Raw genomic sequence first — 23,961 nt, forward strand, 5'->3', positions numbered from 1 at the left:
AGCATTGATTCTTCATAAGATTGTAGCAAAAATACTCCAAGTATTTTTTTATCCCCAAATCGTTACTCCAGTACACGCAGGTAGTTACCATCCAGTCCCAGTTACAAGTAAAAATGTAAGCGTGCTCTTTAAAACGTTTAAGTTTTAAATGCTTTAAAGGTCGATTGTGGAGGAGCTGCAGAGGTGAACCGCTCTGTGTGGTTCAGACTCTGATTCACATGAGGTGTAAAATCCAGCCTGTGTGAAAACGAGTGAAGGCAGTTTCTCATAGAAAGTCACAGACCAACCATTAAAACGCCCAGTTTAACCAAACCCTGCAGAGCAGCACGGCGCTGCAGACTGTGTGGGCGTCGGTGGTAACCGAGCAAACCACCGCCGGCTCGCTTCAGGAGCGCTTCTTCACCGTTTTGCTCTTCAGGTCATGAGTCTAGACGGGGAATCTCCCCACTTCCCTCTCAACTCTGACACCCATGTTTGTGCTGAAAAACGCGGTGCGATCAGATCAGCAGGAAGAGGCGGAAAACGCTGCTGCTGCTGACAGAAATGTCCTGCAGATAAGATCTTGTAAACGGTTTTATCTGCAGCGAGCATCGGCATGAGTGAGTGGTTGTAAGAACCAGACAGACGGAGCGAGATTTTCCAGTCATAATGTTCAACCTGCTGAGAGAACATTTCTAATTTCCTCTAATCAGTCGGATCATTACGGTCAAAACCTGTTTAAATGAGATTTTATCAACTTTAGAAACCAGAACAGGAGACAGGGGGGTTTTTTTTGTGCAAATTTTTAATACAAGGAAAAGAAACAATAAATTACAGGAAATATGGATAAATAAATATTAAGCTGTTTGAACATTACCTCCATCTAAACAAGCAGTTAGAAATTGGGACAGAATGAAGGTCCAGGCTGCGTTCATAATGACTGTTTACACATTTACAAACGGGTCACTGACGTTCAGCGCTGCTGGGATTTATGCAACAACATTCGATAAGAAATGCTCGTTTCTTCCCTCCTTGTTTGATTCCAGTTGCAGTGTTTTTTTTTTTTAAAGGTTTTACTGCATTTCTCTCCTGGAGAAACAGTCTGTGGTCTTAACGCGCTGAAACCAAATACTGCGTGGAAAAAAACTCATCGGGTCAATATGACTCAATTAGGCCATCGTAAAGGGAACAGTCCAAGCACAGGTGAGGCTTCTGACTGACTCAACCTGCCTGAAGTTTGGGTCAAACGCAGGAGGAATCAGGGGACCGCTGGAGGTAACGGAGTCGTTGTCATGGTGATGGATCCCCCGACAACGCCTACAGCCCCTTCAGGGACGAAACTTTCTTCTTCCGAGCCGCCAGCATCTCGTAGAACGGGTCTTTGCTGATGGCGGCCCTGCAGGGTGAGAGGAGGAGGAGAAGAAGAAGAATCACAGGCTGAGCGCAAAGTTTGGTCCATTCATCCAACAGAATAATTAAAATGACAAACTACTGTTTTAAATATCCATTTAATTACTAATTCTGGTTTTACTTGTTTGTTTTTTTCAAACTCAAAGTACTTTGTTGTTCAAAACATGAGTGAAAAATGATCAACAAGTCGTATAAAATAAGTTAGAAACGCCTGAAGATTAAACAAGATTTCTGAACTCAAGTTTATCATGAGTTGGAATATTTTTACAATCAAAATACATTCACAGAAAAAGTAGTAATGTGAAAATTATTTTATTCGACAAAAAAGTGAAAACAAATTCTAGCTTCAACTAGAAAAAGTTGTCCAACTCTACAAAACATTTAATCGTTTTTATTCTTTTTCTTTTAAGTTTAATTTTCAAAGGCAACACATATTTTAGTCCAAGTCTCTCTAATCAAACTGTTAATTTATGAAATGTAAAAACTGAGCATTATACATTTTGTTGCATTATATGATAAATCTTCTAATAAATCTAAAGCTTTCTCTATGTTCCATGTTTCTAAATCAGAGCAGACGACCATCTGTAAACAAAGTGTCACTTCTTTTCATTTTAAGCTGTAAGCAGATTTAATTAAAGAGATTTGATCCTGGTTTGATGCTCTGGAGCTTTGATCTCATCTAGAAATGGGATTTGGACCTTTGAACGTGAACCTCCCCCTGTTCTGTGGTTCTGATCCAGAAGAAGCTAAAGGTCTCACTTGATGCTTTTGATCCATTCGTCCTTCTCCTCTGCAGTCGGAGCAGAGATCCTGTAAAACGTGTGGTTGCCCTCGACGACGCGGCCGTCCGCCTCCGTCTTGCAGGCTTTGATCACCTGGTATTTGTTGTTGGGGATGAAAAGCTCGAAGCAGTTCTGGGCGAGGAAACACAGAACGGGTCGGAAACTTTGAGTTAAAACACAGAAAACAAAACAACAACAAAACAAAATCGCATACGTTTTCTTTATTTCATCCCAAATTAGAATTTGAAATCCGCCGGTTGCAATGAATAAGTTAATTGCATGACAGATAAACTAAAATGAGTCTGCCAAAGACTGAATGACAAAAATACAATTTTGTACTTTTTGTCGTTTCAGTTGTTTTGTTTATTTATTTTTTATATTTAAAACATCTTCCAGTGATTAATATTCTTCATAAATTAAAGTTTATTGGTCTTTGACAGAGTATTTGCATTATTCCTTGAATATAGTCTCAAAACAACAATGCTATCATTTATTGCGATAACTTCTGTGGCAGTTTATCGCCTACTATAATTTGTTATCATGATGCGCATCATTTTCATTCAGTTTCTGCTCTATTACACAAAACCCCAATAAAATACATTAAAGTTTGTGGCTGCAAGGAGACAAAATGTGATCTAGTTTTAGGAAAATGAAAACTAATTTTTCCGTTTGTACCGAGAACCACAAAGTAAAGAAAACCTGTAACTTTTAAGAGCTTCTTGTTTCAGGATAAAAGATGTTTGACGAACAATAAACACCTCTGGGTGAAGATGAATGATGTGACGACACATGAGTCGTCACATCATTATATTGGCAGAGCTAAAGGTATAAATGCTGCTGGAAATGATTTGCACAATTTAAACAAAAAATAAATAAAAAAATCATAAAAACATTCTTCTAAACCTGAAGTATTGCAGAAACCTGAGGTTCTTTGTCAACTTTTTTTTAGCGTTTCTTTTAAATCTGATTCTGAACCAGATGTGGAAACCTACAAAATAAAAAGTTTACCGGTTTCTTTGAGTCTTCAACTTCTCTGATGCTGAGATTTTCCAGTGGAATAATCCCTCTGGGTTCCTTATCCTTAGGAAAACAAAACAAATAAGAACAGGCTTTACAAGAACGCAGCAGAGCCTTCGTCTGCAAACCGACACTCACTGTGGTGTATTCAAAGTAGTAGAGACAGTTATCTGTGAGGATGAACCAGCGTCTCTTCCAGGTCTTCACTCGTCCACCTGAGGACAGATTAGACTTCAGAAAACTGACGCGCTGCGACACAAATCAGCAGGTTAATCAAAGTCCAGCAAGACAGCAGAGGTTAAAACGCCACAAGCAGACGTGGATTTCACATCAGGATGAAGCAGCAGGAAGCCGAGCGTGAACTCCAGGGTTCGTACGGTAAAATGAAGCATTTCGAAGGCAAGTTTCCAACATTTTCCATCACCACTTTGGAGATAAAAACAATACAAATCAACTAAAAAAAAAACAGATTCAGTTCACTGTTATATAATCTAATTTCTCACTGCTATTAATAATATCTTGAGATTCAGGAATAAAACTAATATATGACAAAAATTTTACGTTTTGAAAATAAAAACGCTAATTTAATGACAAATCCCCCAATTCCAATAACTTTCTTAAACGTATAAATGTATTGATAAATGACACAAATCAATAAATAACTGAGCCATTAGGAATAATAAATAATTACATTGGAACAATCCAAACAAATCATGTCAAGATAAATTACCTTCCTGCTCAAATTAAACGCTCAAACACAAAGTTACAAATGAAAGAAAAAAAATCTCTAAAAATGTCCTTTTAGCAAATAGAAATAATTTTAGTAATTCTAACTAACATAAAACAAGAAAAGTTTAGTCTGATTTAACTTGACGTGGTTTGTGTCCCGCTATTAGGTGGATGAGAATATCTGGTTTAATCAAATGTTAAATTTCACTTTATTACCAAACTGTGTAGTTTGAATATCAAGAAATTTCCCAACCTTGAAAACACCAAATTGAATTCAAGCATTTTCAAGGATTTGGACCCATATGAACTCTGGAAGTGAAGTGGGACGTTAAAGAGCATTGTGAAGGAAAGAAGCGAACACACACACACACACACAGCCGCAGGCGAAGCACTGAGGGTAAAACGAAACGATACGTACCTCCTGGAGCCAGAACCATGAAACACAAGCAGGAAGAAGAACATTAACACAAAGTAACAACAGTTCTCCGTTTGCCTAATTTAACACATTTAAAGTAAACGTACCGAGTTTCAGCAACCAGCCTTCTCTGTCCGGGTTGAAGAAGGTGTGTGTGAGGTCGTTCCCATCATCCTCTGGGATCTTAAACGGTTCATTCTTGATGCTGTCGTACAGATTCTGCAGATAATGATGACAGATATTATAATATTATTTTATCTAAAACACAATAAAATAATAGTAATGGTTGTTAAAGTCAATAAAACCTCCAATTCCATTTAATTAGATTCAAAAAGTCAAAAGATTGAAAAAGTTTAGGCTGAAGCTACTCAGCTTACAAGTGTTAATTATAAATACATTTAAACTAAATTTAGTACAGAAAATATTAACAGAAAACTCAGAACCGACATTTAAACCCAAAAGAAAAAAAGAGGAACATAAAAGGATTTTAAAAAAGTAAGAAAACCACCATCAAAGATTTCAATCAGATTTCAAATATTCAGCTTTCAATCCCTTATAAACTGTGTTATTAATTAAAGATATTCTGAAACTATTCACATGCTTTTTAATTTAATATTTATACGTGATTGTTTTAAGTTATATTTCACTCCTAGCTTGTATCGTCATCCTTTTCCTTAAACAGTTTCTGAATATTTTAAGGAGCAAATTATTTTTTACTGTGTGCAGTTTTATAGTTTCCCTACTCAGCAAACCTTAACTAGATAAACAAAGCTTTGTTTAATTGGTTTTTAGTTGGTTCTATTCAATGGGATTTAATATCTTTATGGCTTTTTTTGGCAGAAATTAAAAATGTTGGAGGTTCTATAAACCCAAAAGAAAAAAAATATATAGTTGTTTCCCCAGATCTCCACAAAATAAGCAAGAGTATATAGAGTTTCACTGCTGAATGTATGTCATGAATATGACACACACACACACGCGCATGCACACACACACACACACACACACACATACATAGTCAGAATATGGATTACAGAGTAAACATGGAAGCCGTTTACAGGAAAAGCGCAGCAGGGATTGATTGTGAATGAAGCTGTAGCTGCTGATGGAAAAGCTGTGGTTACTGCATGAACTTTGACCTCCTGTCTGGCTACATCCACGGTCCTGTGGTCACCGTGGTTCTGTTTGACATTAGCAGGAGAACAAAAGCTTCAATACAACCCGCAAGAAAAGAAGTTACAGGCTTTGCTTTGATTTGGATTTTTTAGTCCCACTCAAAAAGCAGATCAATCATAATAATAGCAAAAATCTGTTTAAATAATAAACAGATTATAAATCCATTTTACCTGAGTGATTTTGGCCTCCACACCTTCGTCAAATTAAACAAAATTGGTGTCAAATATTTGACCTCTGATGACCTCAGGAAATATTTAATCTTTAAAATGATACGTTTTTATCATTTTAAAGATATTTGCTACAGTTTTCTGCGCAAACGTAGCACAAATGTTTGATGCCAATTTCGTTTAATTTGAAGAAGATGAAGGAGCAAACTTCATGTTAAACTACATTGCAGAAAACTCAATCCTGAATCTAAATCTAAAATACAGACGTGTGACTTTTAGAACAGAGTTGAAATAAAAAACAAATGCATCTGGAGGAAGTATTAGAGATGAAAGACGATATAATTCACTTCAGTCTGTTCACACAAAGGAGCCTCGGCAGAGAAGGAGTTTGTCAGAACAAACTGAACTGGACTCACTCTGAGCAGATCCTCCGGCAGATCTCCTCCGTCGTTGATTCCTCTGTTCATGGCAGTGAATCTCTGGACTGATGGTTTGTCTCGTACGTTCGGGTTGTGCAGACTCGTGTTCAACATGATCACGGCGAAAGACAACACGTAACATGTATCTGGAAAACAGGCAGAACTTGAATGTCAAGTTTCTGTCGTAATGTCCTTGGTTAGGCTTTCCTGAAAATAAAAATATGTTTCTGTTTCCAGGTGAAACAGAAACATACCTGGAAATGATACCTGATGGCTGCTCTCTACAGGTTCCAACACAATTTATCTCAAACTCTCAGAGCTGTTTACATTTCATACAAGGACAGAAGAAAGGAGGACAAAAAGAAAGGAAACAAGAAGGTAAAGAAAAGAGGGGAGGAAAGATACAATTTAGGATGGAAGGAAGGGCAAGGAAATGAGAAGGAATAAAGAAAGGAGACAAGGAGAAGGGAATGAAGAAGGATAAGGAGACAAGAAAAAGAAAAAGGGAAGATGGGGTACGAGGAAAATGGAAGGAGAGAAGAGAGGGAAGGAAAGAATCAACAAAGGAAAAAGTAGAAGACATACGGGTAGTCAGAAGGGAAGAAGGATGGCAATAAGGAAGGATGGAAGGAAGGTAAGAAAGTCCTAAGAAAGGAAGAAAGAAAAGTGACAAGGAAGGAAGGGATAAAGGGAGGGAGGGAGGGAGGGAGGGAGGGAGGAAGGAAGGAAGGAAGGAAGGAAGAACAGATGGAAAGAAGTAAAGAAAGGTGATAGATAAAGAATGATAGAAGGAAGGAAGGCGATATCTGGGATCTGGAAATATTTGTTTAATCCATTTATTTTCTTTTTAAAACTCTTATCCTGTAAAACATAAAATAAAATCCTGTTCTTCTGCAGACTGTCTCCACTCTGAGCCCTTAAAGTTTCTGTGTGCACATCAGAACCGTTGTGTGTTTGAATCGGTGTCACACACCGGTGCTCTGAAACACGCCCGGGTTGCAGTGGCAGTATCTCTGGGCGAACGCCTCCATCATGCGGTCGATCTTCTGGGCCTCGCCCGGCAGCCTGAAGCTCCACAGGAACTGCCGCAGCGCCTGGACCAGGTTCAGGTCCGTGAACTCGTGCAGCTCCAGGAAGGCGTGCAGAACCTTGATGTTAAATTCATCCCTGCACGACACACAGGATCCCACACAGACACACACCCACAAGCCCACGTTAGACGTTAGAAACAATGAAACAACGCGGGATTAAAGCTCGCCTGGAGCTGCTTGTGTAACATCATGAATCATAATTCCAGTAATGTGGATTAAATAAGCACACCTCTCCCCCAGGTAGTCGCCGATGGCCGTCTTGTTGAGGCCCTCTCCTTTGTAGAGGAACTGAGCGATGTCTTCGCTGGTGTTTTTCAGCAGGGAGCTGTCGATCAGGAAGCGAATCCCCTGAGGAGGAGACATGAAAACGAGCAACTCAGGCTGAGGATCCGAAAATATCAACTGAATAAGAACAAAATCAGTCTATTTCAGGACTTATGGGCCACAAAAATGTATGATTTTTAATAACTAAAATCACCAAAAATGGAGTCATTTTTTTTACCTGCTCAACAATAAGCTAAGTAGGGGTCAGCGATATGGCTTTAAAATAAAATCTCCAATTTTTCAGATTTGATTTCTCGCTTTCTAGTCTAAAAACAGACAGAAAATATTTTCAAAAAGTTTTATTTGAATCATCCTTCCTGTCCAGAATATGAGAATTTGTTTAACTGCGATAATGTTGTTGCATTAATTTAACTTCTGCACTGAGTGTGTTGTTCTTTCAGCAATTACTCTGTGTACTCCAGCTAAAGATTAATCAATTACTAAGCTAATTGACGATGTCAATGTCTGCCACTGTTTGTTAAACGCAGAGATTGACTGATGCGTTCACCTTTGTGGGGTCCATGTTGAACTTCTTCCGGCCGATGGCCATCTGTTTGTTCCTCTGCATGCTTTTCCTGCAATCAAATAAAGCAAAAATACTCTCAGCACTTAACAATAAATGTTCAGTTTAGTTCTACAAATATAATCTCATTTTAGCAATTCAACGAACTGGATTTAAGCGAGACGATGCATAATCAGAACGTCGTGTAAAAGGATGAGGCAAACAAGTTTTTTGTGTCTGTGAATGTAAAACAAAGGCTGAGCAGAGCGGCGCTGCCTACGCACAGACATGGTATTTGAGGGACACTTTACCTCTCTTCAGTCAGGCCCAGGTTTTCAATCTCATTGGTCACATCTGCTATCTCATCCTTCAGCCTCTAAGAGACGACAGAGAAGAGGAACAGGGGAAATTCGGTCAGCTTCAACATAAACAGTCACGATTTAATTTCATTATTAGAATAGTTTCTTTCTTTCTTTCAGAAAAAACCCCACTGAGCAGCTCATCACGACCAGCACCTCCCACTCTAGTGACAACCCACTAGGCCTCCTAAAAAAGTGCCGCCATGATTCAGTCCTGAGTGATTCCTCCTCTCAGCAGGAGTTTTGTGAAACGGCCTCGCTCTGCAAAGATCCGCTGCGGCACCTGTGCTGGGGTCGCCGCTCGCCCCCTCTTCCCTTTGCTGACCCAGATTTATCGGGCCGCCCCTCCCTGACGCCCTCACAGGTCTGCCTGGGTGTCGGGGAGAATACGGGAATATGATGGATCAAAGACCGACCGGCTTAGTGGAGCTGCTCAGGCAAGTCCGAAGTTATGAGAGGAAGGAGAACAACAGGGTTCCTACGCACTTTTAAGACTCAAATTCCCAGAATTCCCAGTCCTTCATGTTCATTTTAAAACATAAAATACTAAATTTCAACAGGAATTTTAAAGCAGATATATTTTTAAAAAGATTAACGAGATTTAGAACAAATCTGGAATAAAATATTGAATTTGGAAAAACAAAAACAAACAAAAAAAACAGGATGAAACTAAAGAAGGACAAGGAAAAGAGAATGAAGGAAAGAAAATGAAAGGAGGACAAAACAGAGGAAAATGGGGCAACAAGGATAGAATAATGGGGAAAAAATGGGACAGGGGAGAAAAGGAGGATGGACCAAGAAATGAACAAAGAAAGAAAGGAAAGAGGTATAAATAAAGTTGGAAAAGGACATGAGGGAGGAAGAAAAGAAAGAAAGGATTGAGGAGAAAGAGAGAAAGGATAATACTTAGTGTTAAAGTCTGGAAAACTAGTTTTCAATACTTCTGGGGGGGTTTTCACATCGTTTTTGGAAAATATCATTAAACTAAATTTGATTTGTTTTGCAGACGGTGTATTGAATCCTGTGAGCAGAAAACTCAACGTCTCCCATTGAGGGAATCTGGAAACTACAATAAATACTATTTTTTGCATTTATTTCTGATTCCGTTTCCCAGAAACACAGAAACAATGCACCATCTCTGTATTGCTGCAATGGTTCATAACCCATCTGTCCCTGAGGCTGGAAGTGGGCGGAGCTTCGGAGAACAACATGACATTCATCAGTTTGCTCATCATCACCACCTGCAGGCTGCAGAGCAGATAGAAAACACTTCAAATCAACATAAAACTTTGATCTGGATCCACGTTTCAAATCATTTTTTAAACCTGTCTGGTTTTTCAATCACATTTTAGTAGAAACTACTGTTTAAAGATCTTATGTATAGTTAATAAAGTCTCATTTAAGAACATTTTCTAACCTGAAACTGAATCAAGTCAGCAATCAAAACCTCTCTATAATCAATATTGACACAAAAAAACTGTAGTTTTAATTACTGCACTCTTAAACCCTTCAGTCTATAAGACAATAACATTTTCCACTTTCCCAGAGCTAATATTGTCCAAGTTTAATTTTCCATGATCTCATGTTTGTGCAGCTAATTAAAAAATAGTTTATTAACAGATTCATTATTATTTGGTGTCATCATAGGCTACAGATTCACAATGCAGTAAATAAAAAAGCTAATATTTTTGTATGTGTTCTTATTTTAACAAAATAAAATGTAAAATAAATGTATAATGCATGTTAGGTAAATAAATAAATGCAGAAATTCTATTAAATAAATATGTAAAATATGTATCTTTACTTGAAATAATTTGTCAGTGCTCATCAAATAGACCCAAACATGTAATTACTTAACCAGTTTTATTACCAGATATACGTTTTAAAGTTAGCCAAACCGACTAAAGACTTTAAAAGATTTGTGCTTTATTAATTTTGTTTAAAATAAGAAACCCATGTTTAACAGAAATGGCTCTCTCTCTCGAGAAAAAAACAACCTTTTGCTCTTATAATTAAAGATAGACGGCTAGAAGCTACATTGAGCTCTAGTACAATTAGTTCCTAAACAAACCATCAAATCCCAGTCTTCATAGATCAACAGAATGATAATTATGACTGTCCTAGTCAAAGCCTAGGCTAAGATCACAATAGGGGGTGTGACCTTTAGCGAGACGTTTATTATTGTGCCCAAAAAAAAAAATCAAACAAATCTGCAAAGAAATACTCGGTTTCACTATTAAATTTAGGGAGTCATTATTTCTCTTCTCAATGAATAATGTCATTTGAAAACAGTTTTTAATCTTTGATATAAAATTAAATATAAAAAAGTCATCTAGTTTTTTACAGTATAGCTGTCCTGTCCCTTTAAAAGTAGATTATCTGTTGATTTATTTGTAAAGAGGGCAAAAGCAGGAGGGAATCTGTTCCTGCAGGTCGTCTATATGTGGGCCCCCCCAACCCCAAACAAAGAGGATCATCCGTCTCGTCTGTGTACAGCGTCGCTCTGGTGATCCTATCCTTTGACCCCCATCAGCCCAACGAGACTCGCTGGTCCAGACATGAAAGTCTAATTTCACTCAAGGACACAGACTGGTATTCAAACGAGGAGAAAATGCAAACAACAGCTGCAACCTCAAGGTTTCACATGTGAAATATAATCCGGGTTTCTCCCTTATTTTATAAACAACTCATCTTGAAATAACCTGGCTTTGAACGTTCAGAGTGGAACAACCCCATCAAATTATATTTGTAAATAATGTACTTTCAAGGTTTCTCCCAGAAAACTTGCTAAATCCAGTGGGTGGGTGCTAGTTCAGTCATTCATCCAGCAATCCGTTGTGTTTCTGAGTTAAAAAAGTTTAAAGTTGACAGGAAATTTGAAAATATCACTTGATAATTATGTGCTATTGAAAGATTGGAAGATTAATGCCTGAACACCAACTATAAAGTGTTAAAAAATGCAAACATTTTAAAAATACTTAAGTAAATAAGCAATGCTTAGTCTGGTGGGGGCACAAGTAAAGCCTGGTGGCCCAACAGGCTTATAAAACACTGGAGGAAACCCTGACTTTCTTCTAATGCATCGGCTTTTTAAAGTAGATAATAGGCAGATGAGCCATCAGCCTCCTCTCATTTTAAACCAAGTGCTTTCTGAAGGCGGACTGGCTCTCTAATTTTAATATTAACCTATGAACTTAACCTTGCAAATGGAGGTTTTTATTAATTATGAAACTGTCTCTTGGTTTCGCTACACAGATTACTTTTTGACCTACAAAGCAGCAGTGAGTTCCAACACTTTCTATGTTACACATTTTCGGTAATTAACTCTCCAACTCTCTGTTGATTGTTGACTTTCACTCGTCTCCTCACTTCTTTCTTTGGTAACTGAGTATCAAGATGTTTTTTGACTTGTATGAAGCAGTCTAATGTAATTTATCTCATTCCCCCATTATTTTGTTCATTTTTTTCCAAAATCAAATGTGAATGGAGAGAATTGGGAACATCAAATTTCAGGTCTCACCACAGATTCATAACTGGATTTTAGATCTATGCCACTTCTTCAGAGTTACACTGCAAAAACACAAATGTTTATAAATGTTTTTGGTCCAGTTTCTTGTGAAAATATCTTAGGACGCTTGAAATAAGAAACCTAATTTACAAGTAACTTTTCAGCAATCTATCGTATCTTGTTTTAAATAAATAATTCCTTAATTGTAGCCTAATCTGGCAGATTATTTCTCTTGTAACCAGACATTTTTCCCATGTTAAAAGTGAAATAATCTACCAGAGGAACTAGTACTTTTTAAATAATATAAAGCAATCATTGACTTAAAACATCTTGCTGAAAAGTTAACTTTAAGTTAGGACACTTGAAATAAGATATTTGCAGTAGAAGCTAGACCACATAAACTTGGTAAGATTTTGTGTTTTTGCAGCGTCATCGGACAGCTGGATTTATGTTGAGATTAAATTACAGACAGATGGACTGGATTTACCAATAAGGTGCCTTCTGAAGGCAACTGCATTTTATTTAGGGGTATCAGTGGAAAAGGGGTTCAGCAAATACGGCATTATGTTTCATATTTATTCAATCCCTGCTCTATCGTGTAATATTCACCCAAACAAAATATTTAAGATGAAGGTTTAAATGTGTGTTTATGTTAAAAACAACAATTTTAAATATGACCAAACTGCTTTCATTATTATTCATACACTCATAGTCTAGATTATTTTTTAAATGCAACAAGAGTGGGCACAAATCTCTAAACACAAACAAGTGATTCTATTACTAACAAAGGCTTTAGATGAAATCCGTTTACAGTTTGAGAGATGATTATGAGAAATAAAAACGAAAGGAACGGCTCACGTCTGTGAGAATCGTTCTTACTTGTATGTCCTGCAGCAGCTCCTGTTTTCTGCGGCGGATGCTCTCCAGCTCCTGTCGCTCCTCTGGACTTAGGTCATCAGGCACTGAGGGCAGAAACGAACGCAGCACTCAGGCAGAGATCAAATATTCCCTCATCCTACACACAATGCAATTACAGCATACACACATACACATACACACACTTCGAAACAACAGCAGAATGGAGATCCAAGAGTCCCACCGCTCTGGCTCACTATGGCAACACAATCTGGGCTCCATCAGATTACACCACCCGTTACCACAGACACCAACAGGAATATGGACTCAAGCTCATTGCCCAAAACAAACAGGATCTCAGACATAAAGCTGAAGTTATATCGTTTGACTACAATAACGATGCTGTAATGAAAGGAGGGGGGAAAAAAATGAATATTAAGAACAAAATGAGATTATAAAAGCACTGACCTCTCATTTTTGCTCTGAGCTGTTTTATATGAGCAATAGAAAGACTAAGTGCACTAATCCGATAGAAAACAAATATTAGTTTAGAACAATAAAAGTGGGTAAATGGTTTTTATCAGCGCTCGTGGAGCCACCAGACTTGCTCTTTTTTCCCCCACACACAACTCAGTGTTGAAGCCAGATCATAGTAGACTAAATTCACACAACTATAAGATTTAATAAATATAAAGCTTAAACAATTATTCTAAAGTTTTTTCAATCTTATGATTACAGATTTTGCCACAATGAAGTAATTGTTAATTAAAATAATAAACAAAACACTGAATGTTAGACTTTCAAGTAGTTATTTATGTGATTAAAGAATCCTAAAAGCTAAAACAATGGAAATAAATAAGATGTGTGTACTTCTTATTTTCTACTAGAAATTGTTTTATAACGTGAAATACTCTTATTAGAATTTTATTACAAGTTTTGCCCACATACAATGAATTGTAGAAGTACTAACATGCTCTACGGTGAAATATGAACCGAGTCATATCAAAACAAAAGGGCGAACATTGTGTTAGCCTAGCAATATTTAATATAAAACAATATTTGGCAAATAAATATTAATTCCTAAGTTACTCTGATTAGCATAGGGGATTAAAAAATGTTGAACATTTACCAAAAATTGATTGGTTTGGCACCATTTAACTATTAACTGGAGAGATTTATACTTTCAGCAGAGCAAAATACCAAAACCAAAAAGCTCCAACAAAAGGAATATCAGCAAAGTAAGGACGGGAAGCGAATTTCATATCATACTTTACAATTACAAGCTCTCAGTGGCGGTGTTGGCTTCCTCCCTGCTGGGAAAACACCCCTAAAAGTACAGGACCGAGTGTGGGCTCCGACAGAACAGAAGTTCATGTACCGCAAACACACAAAACATCTGCAGAGCCGTGATAAATAGACCAACACTGATCTGGCGGAGCCAGTCTGGTGGTTTTTCTCAAGAAAATTTACGTAAGAAGAAAAGGAAGAGGAAGAAGGCCGGCAACAGGTGGGAAAGTAAGATTGTGGTTATAGCTGTACATTCACATTTTTTTTTATTCCCAGACACAGTGAGCAGTAGTTAATTTATTATTTCATAAGGTTTATCTTTTTTTTTTTTTTTTAAAAAAAGGTATGTAAGCCAAGAAAATAAAAGCAGAGAACGAGCAATTAAAGTGGAGTAGCAACCAGTCGGAGGACAAATCAGCCTCATTAGAGGAATCCTGCTGAGAGATTTCAATCAGTTCATATTGTTCAGTTCTCCCTGGTTACATGACAACGTTACTCTGCAGAAGCAGGGCACACCGTGAGAACAGGCTTTATCACCACTAATGCATGAAACAGGGTCACTTAGTACATCAGCTCCATTTCACATGGACTACATAAATTATCAGTAAATTTTCTTGGTCAAACACAGGAGACTAAAACGCTTAAAAACTCCTTGTTCTGACTTGGCAGTCTTTAAATCTTTCAGAAAAAAGTGGCATGGCTGCTACAGTCAAAATGGGGATATTCGTCCAAATATTTGTACATTAATTAAAACCTACAGATACAAGTAGTCCAATAATACAACTAGTAAAGTATAGCCATCAATACTTCTGCGTTCAAAATCTTGTAACATTCAATTCAAAAATACTTTATGTATCCAAAAGGGAAATTAAATGTTTTAGTGACTCATGTTATTCAAATGTCAATGTGAATTGTGGTGCTGTCGGCTTGACCGATTTCCAGTAGCAGTCAGTCTTGCATCGAATCTGAAGGAGCCTCTGATTGACATTCTAACAGCTTAATATCTAGAGCAGCACAGATGATATTCCACAGCAGGAAGTCCTGGATGACACCATGAGCTTTTGGAAAGAACTGCTAATCCACCTCCTTTTCTACTCCTCTGGGGTTTGGGGTCGGAGTTCATTTGAGCTGTTAGAGATTCTAACCAGCTCCTCCCAGTTGTTTAAATAAAAACTGACAGCAGTAAGATTACACATTTCACTTGCTCCCAAGAACTTGCACTTATCTACTTCAAAATACTTCAGGTTACTCCATCATACTTATATTTACAAACAGATCTTTGGCTGGATGAAACCCACACCTACACTGAGCTGTATATTAATCAGTAGTGAAATAAATTTAATGTGGGAACCATGAATGGTTACTTTCTTACGTTTTTACTCCGAAATCTGTGGTGATCAACTGTTTCTGATTTATGCAAATCAGATCAACGCGTCACAAATTTACAGCATTAGTTTTAGAAACCTTTTTTTATAACCATAAGCCATGGATGTGTTGAATCAACCCCCCACCCAAAAAAAAAAAATACCCACAAATGTCTGACATCAGTTTAGATATGATCTAGTGCAAGAACACACCCAGTGACGCACTAACTAATCACACACATCCCATTATCGCCCAGAGGAGGCTTTAAATAGGCCAGAGCGGCTTTCGTTATTAACCTGAAGACCAGAAAAACATGCCGTTGTAAAAAAAAAAAAAAAGGTAGCGAAACTGGCATTTACTCACTTCCTCCGACGGTTTATTGCAAGAGGAAATAGGTTAGATTGTTTATAACAGCTTATAAAGCACAATCCAGACACATCCAACATAAGTACGTTTTTTAAAACTCAGCTCCACATATCACAGAGTTTGCAATCGTTCTGCAACTTGCAACCCTTCATTGTTGCAAAGCTACTGATGATCAGCCGCTCTGGATATGTTTGCTCTCTATTCTCCTTCCCTGCGTTGGTGGTTAGCAGGTTATGCATCACATCCTTTAAAACATGCACAATAATCAATCTGCAGCTACTGTACGTTAAGCTGAGGTTTCCTGCTTTCACAAGTTTTCTAAAGAAGATGTGACAACTCATGCATGCACACGCTCATCCTGTTCAAGTTTTGGCATAAAAAAAAAAACTAAAAAAAACTCTCACGCAGAAGTTAAGATGACGCACCGAACACCTACACATTTGTGTCTCAATCTTGATGATCGTACCAGAAAACGCTGGCGTCTGCTTTTCTTCTTCCCCACAGCTCTTCAAGGTTCCAGAACAACAACTTGAGGCCAAAATAATTATAAAAAAAAAAAAAAAAACCTCAGGATGGAACTTAGTCACCAGTTTCTCTTAGTCAGGTCAGTCCTGCGGTTCTTCAGTCACTCTGCCACTCTAATCTCTTCATTACTGCAGACGGGAGAGGACACAGCCTGCCAGAAGCTAAATGAGGACAAACTTTGTTTTTTTTTTTAAGTGTGTCTGTGAAGGAGGAAAACCCTTAAAATCTCATCTCTCCCCCTCCTCCTCCTGGTCATCTCGTCTCCTCCCTAACCCCTCCCTTCGTCCATCCATCAAGGAGTGGAGCATCAACTGCAGGCTCCCTCCCTTGGCTCGATGAAGAGGAAAGGCATGTCTTTAAAACAACCGATGGCAAAGAAACAAGCAAGGCACAGACAGTAGAGTGTTTTGTTTTAATTCATGTGTTTGTTCACATAAAAGAACATGACCCGAGACCCGAGGCAAAGCAGTTTGTTTGTGATAAGAGAGAGAAAATGCTCTGTCAGGCACTGTTCACAAGGCATCAATTGTCCATTTGGGGATTTGGGAAAAAAAAAATGGAATAATTGTACATTTTAGAGTTCTCTGGCCTGAGGATAACTGGCTCAAAAGATTGATGTAATCCTGCCCCGATTACTGATTGCATTCATGCAGCCTCAAGGCTTAGAAGTCCAGTAAGTAAGAACTGGAAGAAAGGAAGCAAAGAACAGTGGGGAACAAATGAAAGCCTGAACGTACAGGAAACGAAAACATCCTAATGTGACCGAGAGAGAAACTGGGGAAGTTTTGAGAGTGTGAGTGAGTCAAAAACTAAAGGTGAACCAATCGGTAGAATAATAACTGGCAAGTTATGAATTGAAGCATCCATGGTCTAGATCCGCTGGTGGGTGTGTAGTCGCATGGGGCTGGAGTGGTCCACCCTGAACAGGTCACCAGTTCATCACAGGCCACACAGAGAGTCACAGGACAAACAACCATGCACACACTCACACCTAAGGGTAATTTAGAGACACCCTTTAATTTAACGTCATGTTTTTGGACTGTGGGAGAAACCTGGAGTACCCAGAGAGGCAGAGAGCTGGATTTAAAACTACTACTGCAAATCAAAAAGGAGCTGAAACAACTTTTTTCGTTTCTTTAAATCAACATCTCAGACTTTAGGGAGAACCAGGAATCAGTGTCGGTCTAGAAAAACATGATCTAACCATGATTTTATCCAACAAGAGACTACACGACTATCTTTTTGTTCTGATTCGCTGTTCCATTGACAAATTTGTTAACATAAGTACTAATAGGAACTACAGTGGTCAAATGCTCTAAACTAATGTGGAAATCTACAGTATTCATCAAATTTAATCATCATTTGTGAAATGAAAAGATGTGTTATCCTCAGCTCAGATTCTGGTGTTTCTTCCTAAGTTATCACTTTCACTCAAACTCAGATTCAACAGTCTTCCTAATATTATAACTGAGTGCTGTAACTGAATACATGGTGAAAGTGCACCTCAGTTTTTCACAGGAAACACCAGTGCACAGCTGTGGCTGATTTACAACGTAAGGTTCATCACTGTTTGGTCCGGTTTCTCCACAGATTCCTACTGCTGACAGACTCCAACTCCGTGGCTCCAAGTTAGGAAACAGAGAGCACAAAAGTACATCAAGTCAAGTCAACTGAGTATTTTTAGGACAATCCAGCTAATAAATGGCTGCATTGATTGGTTTCAGAGACACGGGCTGCTGCACAATAAGCACAGACCCCCCCATGAGGGCTGGCCTCAATCCAGATAATAATAATAATAGATCCCTTGTGTCAGTCTATAAAGGGCTGCCAAAGAGCATTAACACATGAGCCAGATGAGGACTTGTTGCCCTGGCAGGAAACTGAAAGCTAAAACACGCCTAACGATGTGATATCAGGACACAAACGAGACGTCAGTTATTCCGGGACGTAAAGTTAAACTAGTTTAAACCAGCTAACCTGCTTAGCCTCTGGATTAGCGAAGCACTCAAACTAATAAAACCGTGTCTGGAAACTCACCGACTCCATCTTCGGACTTCAACACCATGTTGGTATCGTTGTTTCCGTAAGGAAATCTTATTTGGTCACTTTTTAATTAAGTTTTGGGGTCAAAGGGGAACCCTCGTTCACAGCTCCGTCACCGTTAAACTGCCAGTTAGTGACAACTGGCTGCGGAGAAACAGCCGGTGGATGAGAGGCTGCGGGGGCGGAGCCTCAACTCTCAGCAACCAATCAGAGATCGCCTTACAAACATCTGCGTTTTGTTTGACCCCGTAGCATCCGTCTTTGTTTTAAGTATTAAAGTCTCCTGTAAAAGTATTAGTACCTCTTGGAAGTCCTTTGCACTTTGTCACGTTAAACCTTTTAATTCTCTTTTACTCTGATACCCATAAATAAAATCCGTGCAACCTTAAGAAGTTACTTAACTGGTAAATATAGGTGAACACTGATGAGCAGTTTGAAATATCAGGACATTTTAAATTCAAAGTTGATGCACTCCACTTCTAGGCATAAAATGAGTCGCTATTGGATCTTTCAACCAGATTAGGAGTGTAAAAAATGATCAATTCAACACAGAAAAAGCTTCCCATGGCCACCTAAGTCCCCACACTTAGATCTGATGGAAAAACTGGGGATAAATTAAAGAGAAGAGAGTGCCATAGACAGTCCAGGAGGTTCAACAATCCCTTTCTCAATGCTACAACTTTTTTGAAATGTTATAGAAGAGGACTAAATGATGAGTTAATATAAATTGGTCTGGCACATAGCATTAGCGGCATGAGAACTGCTCTTTTCTGCTATTTTTTGGTGCCGTAACCTATTATAGGTGAGTAAAATATTTTTTTTTTCTTCACAGTCGATGTATCTTTGTAAAAAGCAAGAAATTAAAGCACCTAGAGAGGTGTATGATTTCAAGCCTAATTGTTTATATTGGGGAAACCCTTCCTGATATAGTATCTTCTCTTTAAAGGAGCCAAACTATCTTACAAATTATATAAACTGGCCTTAGTTACAATTTCTTCAAGCTTTTAAAATATCTTATGGAGTGTTTTCTTTGGACTTTAACTGTTTGCACCTTTTATTCTAGGTATGACAAAAAAAAAAAAATAAATAAATAAATAAAAGTCTACATGCTAAAAAGTACTCCAAGAACCTTTTGGGCTGTGGGTTTGTCCAACTTATTAAGCCGTATGAGAACATACCTGGCAGAGAAATCGCTGTTTCCACATTTATGCAGGAAGAGGAAGCAGGCCTCACAAGATAGACATAAAAAAGGAAATTGAAATAACAGCCCCACCTGCTGAATAGCAGCAGCATACAGAAACACATTAGTTTAAGGGGAAGCTGGTGTGCTATCAGAGATGGACCGTTTGGGAGCGGGCAAAAAGGGAAGGGAGAGGAGAGGGTGTAGTGAAGGACAGAGGAAAAAGAGGGCAAGGGATTCCAGCTGTGTGATTGAATCACTGCTTTATTCAGAGGCTGGACCCACCAAAAAACAGGATGTGGTCAGGCGTGGTGGTGGGAAAAAAGCTGCTGAATTTCACAGTTTAATCAAGACAGCTTCCTCATACACAGCTAATTGAATAAGTATTCAGACATTTTTAACTTTTTCACATCTTGTGACTACCACTTCGTGTTTTGGGAAGATTTATAAGCGTTAGATTAGCACAACAATTGTGAACTGGGAGCAAAACTTGTTTCAGTTGTTTTACAAACTGAAATCTGAAAAGTGGGGCAGTCCGTGGGGCAAGTTTCTACCAGATTTGCACAAACAGGTCAAGCTCAGTCAGATTGGGTGGAGAGCATCTGTGAAAATCGATTTTCAGAACTTTCCACTAACTCTCAGTTCGACTCCCGTCTGAAGAAGAGATTTAAACCATTCAAGCTCTGGCTGTATAAATATTTAGAGTCATTTTCTCTGAGTCAAAAGTCTTCTGCTGCATTTGAAAGCTTTTCTTCCAGGATAACCCTGTTCTGTCCATCAGCCTTCCTGTTATTGCTCAAGAAACACATTCCCACAGTATGATGCAGCCACCATCATGTTAAACCACAGGAATGGTGCTTTCCCCCCCCCTCCATAAACAGAGTTTTGCATTTATATCCAAAGGTTGGCCTCATGCCATCTGCTTGACTAAATATTTTATTTACAACTAATTTATCATGCAGCAGCTCAGTCATTCTCAGGTTTAATTATAAACTGCACAAACCAAAGATTTAAAAACAAAGAGCTGACTGAGGGCACAGACTTTGAGTCATTTTGTTGAATTTGTATTAATATATATATTTTTTACTAATCAGTGTTTCAAATGATTGTTTTGCCATTTTGAACAATTTAATTTGATTTTTTAAGTTTTACTTTTGTTGATGTTTTGTCTGACATTATCTTTAATGTTATTCATTTTGATTTATAATTAACTTCTCTTTGTTATTCATTTACTAAAAAATAAATCTTTTTCATAACACTTTATTTATTTCACTGTTAGGGTTTGCTTTCTTCCTGGTGGAGATTTTTTTTTCTCTTTATCATTTTACAATTTGACTAATAATGAGCTACAATCATGGAAGTTTTTCTCTTCTTGGTTAAAAACTTTTTTATCTGATAGTTTCTCTTAGTCTGACTATCTCAGTAAACAGGAAGAGAATATAAATATTTTCAATCTGAGAAGTCAGGCTGAAGGATGTTTAATTAGTTTCATGCTGATCCTCACAACCTTTGATGATATTGCATCTTCTTCCTCTCAACTAATCCTTTCAGAAAAAGAAAATATTGAATTGAATCCTCCTCAATCCAGTCAAAATTAAAATTACACATATAGACACTAATGGTCAAGGATTTCTCTTTTTGGCTGAAATTTTAGTTCTCATTCTAATATTTCGGCTTACAGGCATTTTTCTGAATTTCCTAAATTTATGGAGAATAGCATTTGCATTGAGTCCATTCTAGATGCTTAATACCAGCCTGCTTTATCTATTTAAAACCAGTTTTATTGTTCTATTGGAACAATTCAACCATGTTCAAGTCTCAACTGAACCAAACTGTCACTTTGTTTAGGAACATACCAGGACCCACCAGGTTTTGCTACTGGAAATGATGGAACAGCAGTTTTCCTGTCCAGTTTGAACATTAACACCAACTCAGAGGGTGTTGACCAAGGAAGGAGCCCCTCAGGCCCGACTGAAAGTGTCCTGATAGGCAAACCCAATTCCTTCCAGAGACATTTTTAACTGGCAGGCGAATGAAAAATTAAATCATTTGTCCATGATAACGGGAAACGTGTTTGGAGTACTCAAACCTGAGAAAAGTGCACAAGAGGTTGTGGTATGGTGGTGGTAGCATCATGCTGTGGGGATGTTTTAATGAACCCAAACACAGATTGGCACTGGTATTGGTTTGGATAAATCTGGCTAACATTTGGCTTTTGGAACAGGAAGGACCTGTAGCTTATTGAAAATGTATTAATTTTACTGGAAACTCACAAATTTAAAAGAAACTCTACTAAGAAGAGTGATCTAATGTTGAGTCAGAATCATGCCAGAATGTTGTTAGCAGCTACAAAAAGTGTGTTGCTGGTCTGCAACTTGCTAAAGGACATTTAACCAAATGTTAGTGGGGGTGTATAATTATGTGCATAATTATGGCCTTATGTGGATCATACGAACTTAATGAAAGTCAAATATGTGCATCAAGATACTGTTTTTAAATGCCATTGGAGTGATACGCTGTGTTATCAATGTTTTTTTTTTAAGTACTTAAAAAAATGGATCCCCTAAATGAACTAGAGAGTGTTGCTTTGGACCTTTTACCAATCTTATACATGCGGTTGTCAGAGTTGGGTAGCTATCAATCAATCAATCAATCAGGTTTATTTGTATTGCACATTTCAGCAAAAACATAAAATTACAAATACAAAGTCATAAAGAAAACACCTTACAGTGAACAATTTCAAAAAAAAAACATTACATTTTGATGAGCGTCATCACCAAAATCTAAACAACAAATATGTTGGTCAATGTTTCATTTATTATGGTTCAGAAGCAATTCAGGTGAGTTTTTAGTCTTGATTTAAAGGAACTCAGAGTTTCAGCTGTTTTGCAGTTTTCTGGTAGTTTGCTCCAGAAAAAACTAAAATGTTAGTTGCGCTAACCCTAAAGCACAAATCACACCCATCACTTCTGCTTCATCAACCTGGTATTTAGCAGAAGCTAATGCTAAAGCTAAAGCTTCAATTCAAATCTGCCTTTGAAAGACTATAGCACCAATTTAATGTTCTATAATTCCTTTACATGTTGTATTTATTTTTACTGCTTCGCTACTGTTTGTTGTTTGAAAAAAAAGTTACTGACAAGGAAAAAAGGAGAGAAAACGGAACTGTTATAAGTAAGAAATAAGAGCGTGAATACAAATGTCTAATCCTGAAAGAACTGTAAATGGTTGACAAAACGTTTACAAAATGTAACACTTTAGAATGTATTTGTAAAAATGTACTTAGTGGAAGCTAAGTGTGCTTAATGATTTCAAAGTTACCAAAAGTGCTAAATAAAACAATTTGTTGCTACTAACGCGTTAGTGGAAGTGTGGCCATCACTGGCAGGTATATGATTGAAAGAAAAAAAAAATACAATTTGCCATCTATGCAGATGATCTTCACTCCTACCTGGAACTATATTTCTGCTAATATGTCAAGTATTCAGGAAAGTACGTCCAGAGGTGAAGACTCCCCACAGCTCTGAATGGCTTATCTGAAAATTTGTACTTGTTCTCACAGTTTTAAGGCCCATGACTTTAAAATAAGGAACAAAAAGGGGAGAAATGACTGGGCTCGGCTACACTGTGTATTTATAAAAAGCTGTCAGCCACATCAAATTAACCTGTGTGAGTGCCTGCCAAGCTTTTTCTAGAGTGTAAATAACTGCTGTTGAATGAGCGACACTGTGAGAAACCACCTGCGAGGAGCAGAGAGCAGTGGGCAGAGATGGAGATTATGTCACTTCGGCACCCACCGGAGAGGAGGATCCTGGACCAGAATGTGATGGGAGTGCGTCATGTTCTCAAATCAAGCTCACACACACACACACACACACGCACAGACACACACACTGACTCATGTGTGTACATGAACACAGAAATGTCAGAAATATAGAGAGCTCTGCGATCACCACAGCAACTAAACTATGGAGCTACTTTATCTCACTGTGTTTTTTTTTTTACAACACATAATTTTTAATGACATCAGGTCACAACAGTGATAAGATAAGTAAAGTACTCACCTGAGGCTGCAGCAGCAGGTGCTCCTCCTCGTACAGTAGGGCAGAGAAAAGCTTGGAAACTGGACGCACACAGCTCACTAACAGTCCCCATCACAACACAGCATTCATTCAGAGATCGCTGACAAAATAAGTAAGGTTAACAGTAACCTCCCTGCATCGCCCTCGCTCTCTGTCTCTCTCTTGAACGATCTCAGTCAAAAGCTGAGAATAAAGCGTTTGTGTTTTTCCCTCCCGACCATCACCAGTCTGACGAACTCTCCCACACTCCCACTCCACTCTTTCTCTCTCTCTCGCTCTCTCTCCTCCCTCCACGCTTGTTGCTCACACACTTGACCTCACTCCTGAGCTGCTCTCTTCCACACCAAAAATATGCCACCATCTTTCTCAAGTGTTTCTCT

The 23,961-nt window shown here is 38.1% G+C and overlaps 1 protein-coding gene across 3 annotated transcripts; it reads right to left on the bottom strand.

The window, feature by feature from the left end:
- Positions 1-766: 766 nt before the first annotated feature.
- LOC103145155 (cytohesin-1) lies at positions 767-23,755 on the bottom strand. Of its 3 annotated transcripts, none has more exons than XM_016676615.1 (12): positions 23,564-23,755; positions 12,758-12,840; positions 8,323-8,387; positions 8,018-8,084; positions 7,415-7,533; positions 7,068-7,261; positions 6,092-6,240; positions 4,440-4,551; positions 3,327-3,403; positions 3,180-3,251; positions 2,149-2,303; positions 767-1,375 (listed from the first exon to the last, which is right to left on the bottom strand). In XM_016676615.1, the coding sequence occupies exons 1-12, from the start codon at positions 23,652-23,654 to the stop codon at positions 1,297-1,299; spliced, it is 1,263 nt and encodes a 420-aa protein (XP_016532101.1). In that variant the 5' UTR covers positions 23,655-23,755; the 3' UTR covers positions 767-1,296. The 3 variants fall into 3 exon arrangements, with proteins under 3 accessions (XP_016532101.1, XP_007562541.1, XP_007562542.1); XM_007562479.2 differs by lacking the exon at positions 23,564-23,755 and adding an exon at positions 18,314-18,483; XM_007562480.2 differs by lacking the exon at positions 23,564-23,755 and adding an exon at positions 16,218-16,241 and having other exon boundaries at positions 3,327-3,405; positions 4,439-4,551.
- Between the last annotated feature and the right edge of the window lie 206 nt (positions 23,756-23,961).

Source organism: Poecilia formosa, unplaced genomic scaffold (genome assembly GCF_000485575.1).
Source record: "Poecilia formosa unplaced genomic scaffold, Poecilia_formosa-5.1.2 Scaffold136, whole genome shotgun sequence".
Taxonomy (NCBI): domain Eukaryota; kingdom Metazoa; phylum Chordata; class Actinopteri; order Cyprinodontiformes; family Poeciliidae; genus Poecilia; species Poecilia formosa.